The 1,176-nt window shown below is 60.5% G+C and overlaps 1 protein-coding gene across 1 annotated transcript; it reads left to right on the forward strand.

The window, feature by feature from the left end:
• Window positions 1-4: 4 nt before the first annotated feature.
• LOC103781136 (tetraspanin-6-like) lies at window positions 5-775 on the forward strand (the record flags this gene model as incomplete). Its single annotated transcript, XM_008948839.1, has 2 exons — window positions 5-190; window positions 701-775. Coding segments are annotated over 2 exons (261 nt in total), but the record flags the coding sequence as incomplete, so codon positions are not given.
• Between the last annotated feature and the right edge of the window lie 401 nt (window positions 776-1,176).

Consider the following 1,176-nt stretch of genomic DNA (forward strand, 5'->3'; position numbering starts at 1 on the left):
GGTGTCGGGGATCGTGCTGCTGGCCGTGGGCGTCTGGGGCAGGGTGAGCCTGGCCGTCTACTTCTCCCTGCTGGATGAGAAGGCCACCAACGTCCCCTTCGTCCTGGTGGGCGCTGGCACCGTCATCATCCTCTTGGGCACCTTCGGCTGCTTTGCCACCTGCCGCGGTAGCACCTGGATGCTCAAGCTGGTGGGTGGCTCTGGAGAGGGTGCAATGGGGTCCTGTCGCCTCCTGACCCATCCTGGCACATCCCATCCTTCCCCATCCCATCCCCATCCTGTCCTGACCCACCCTGACCTGTCCTGGCATATCCCATCCTTCCCGATCCCCTCCCCATCCCCTCCTGACCCATCCTGGCATATCCCATCCTTCCCCATCCCCTCCCCATCCCCTCCTGACCCATCCTGACCCATCTCAGCATGTCCGATCCTTCCCCATCCCATCCACAGCCTATCCCCTCCTGACCCATCTTGACCTGTCCTGATCTATCCCGACCCGTCCTGACCAATCCTGGCATGTCCCATCCTTCCCCATCTCATCCCTCTCATATTCCCTTTTGACCCAGCCTGACCCATTCTGGCACGTGCCACCCTACCCCATCCCATCCCATCCATTCCGTCGTATCCTACCCCATCTACCTCATCCCAGACCCACCTCATCCCATCCTACCCCATCCCATCCTGCCCTTTCTGCCCACAGTATGCTATGCTCCTGTCCCTCATCTTCCTCATCGTCCTGGTGGCTGCCGTCGTGGGGTTTGTCTTCAGGCATGAGGTGAGTCTGGGCAGCTGCTGCTGTCTCCTGGTGCTGCGGAGTGAGTTTGATGTTGGTTTTAACCCAAATGCAGTTGCAGATGTTGCTGGAGGGACAGAGGTGCTGCGGGGAGCAGTGCTTAGTTTAACTGAAATGGGGTTAGAACATCCCAAAGAGCAGCTGGGATCTGGTAAGGATGAGATCCTGCCTGGCACGGCACGCTCCCCCTCCACCAGAACAGGCAGAGTAGCCCTGGACTTTGATTTCTGGCTTGGGTCTGTCTCCTGCAGTAATTGTGGTAATTAGGGCTCCTCTGCGGGTTTCCGCGCCGGCGCGCAGCCTGCGTGGGGCAGCTGGTGCTGTGCCAGAGCCCTCGGGGTTCAGCTGGTGCTGTGCCCGAGCCCCCGGGGTTCCCTGCAGCA

Source organism: Merops nubicus, unplaced genomic scaffold (assembly GCF_000691845.1).
Source record: "Merops nubicus isolate BGI_N331 unplaced genomic scaffold, ASM69184v1 Scaffold50751, whole genome shotgun sequence".
Classification (NCBI taxonomy): Eukaryota; Metazoa; Chordata; class Aves; order Coraciiformes; family Meropidae; genus Merops; species Merops nubicus.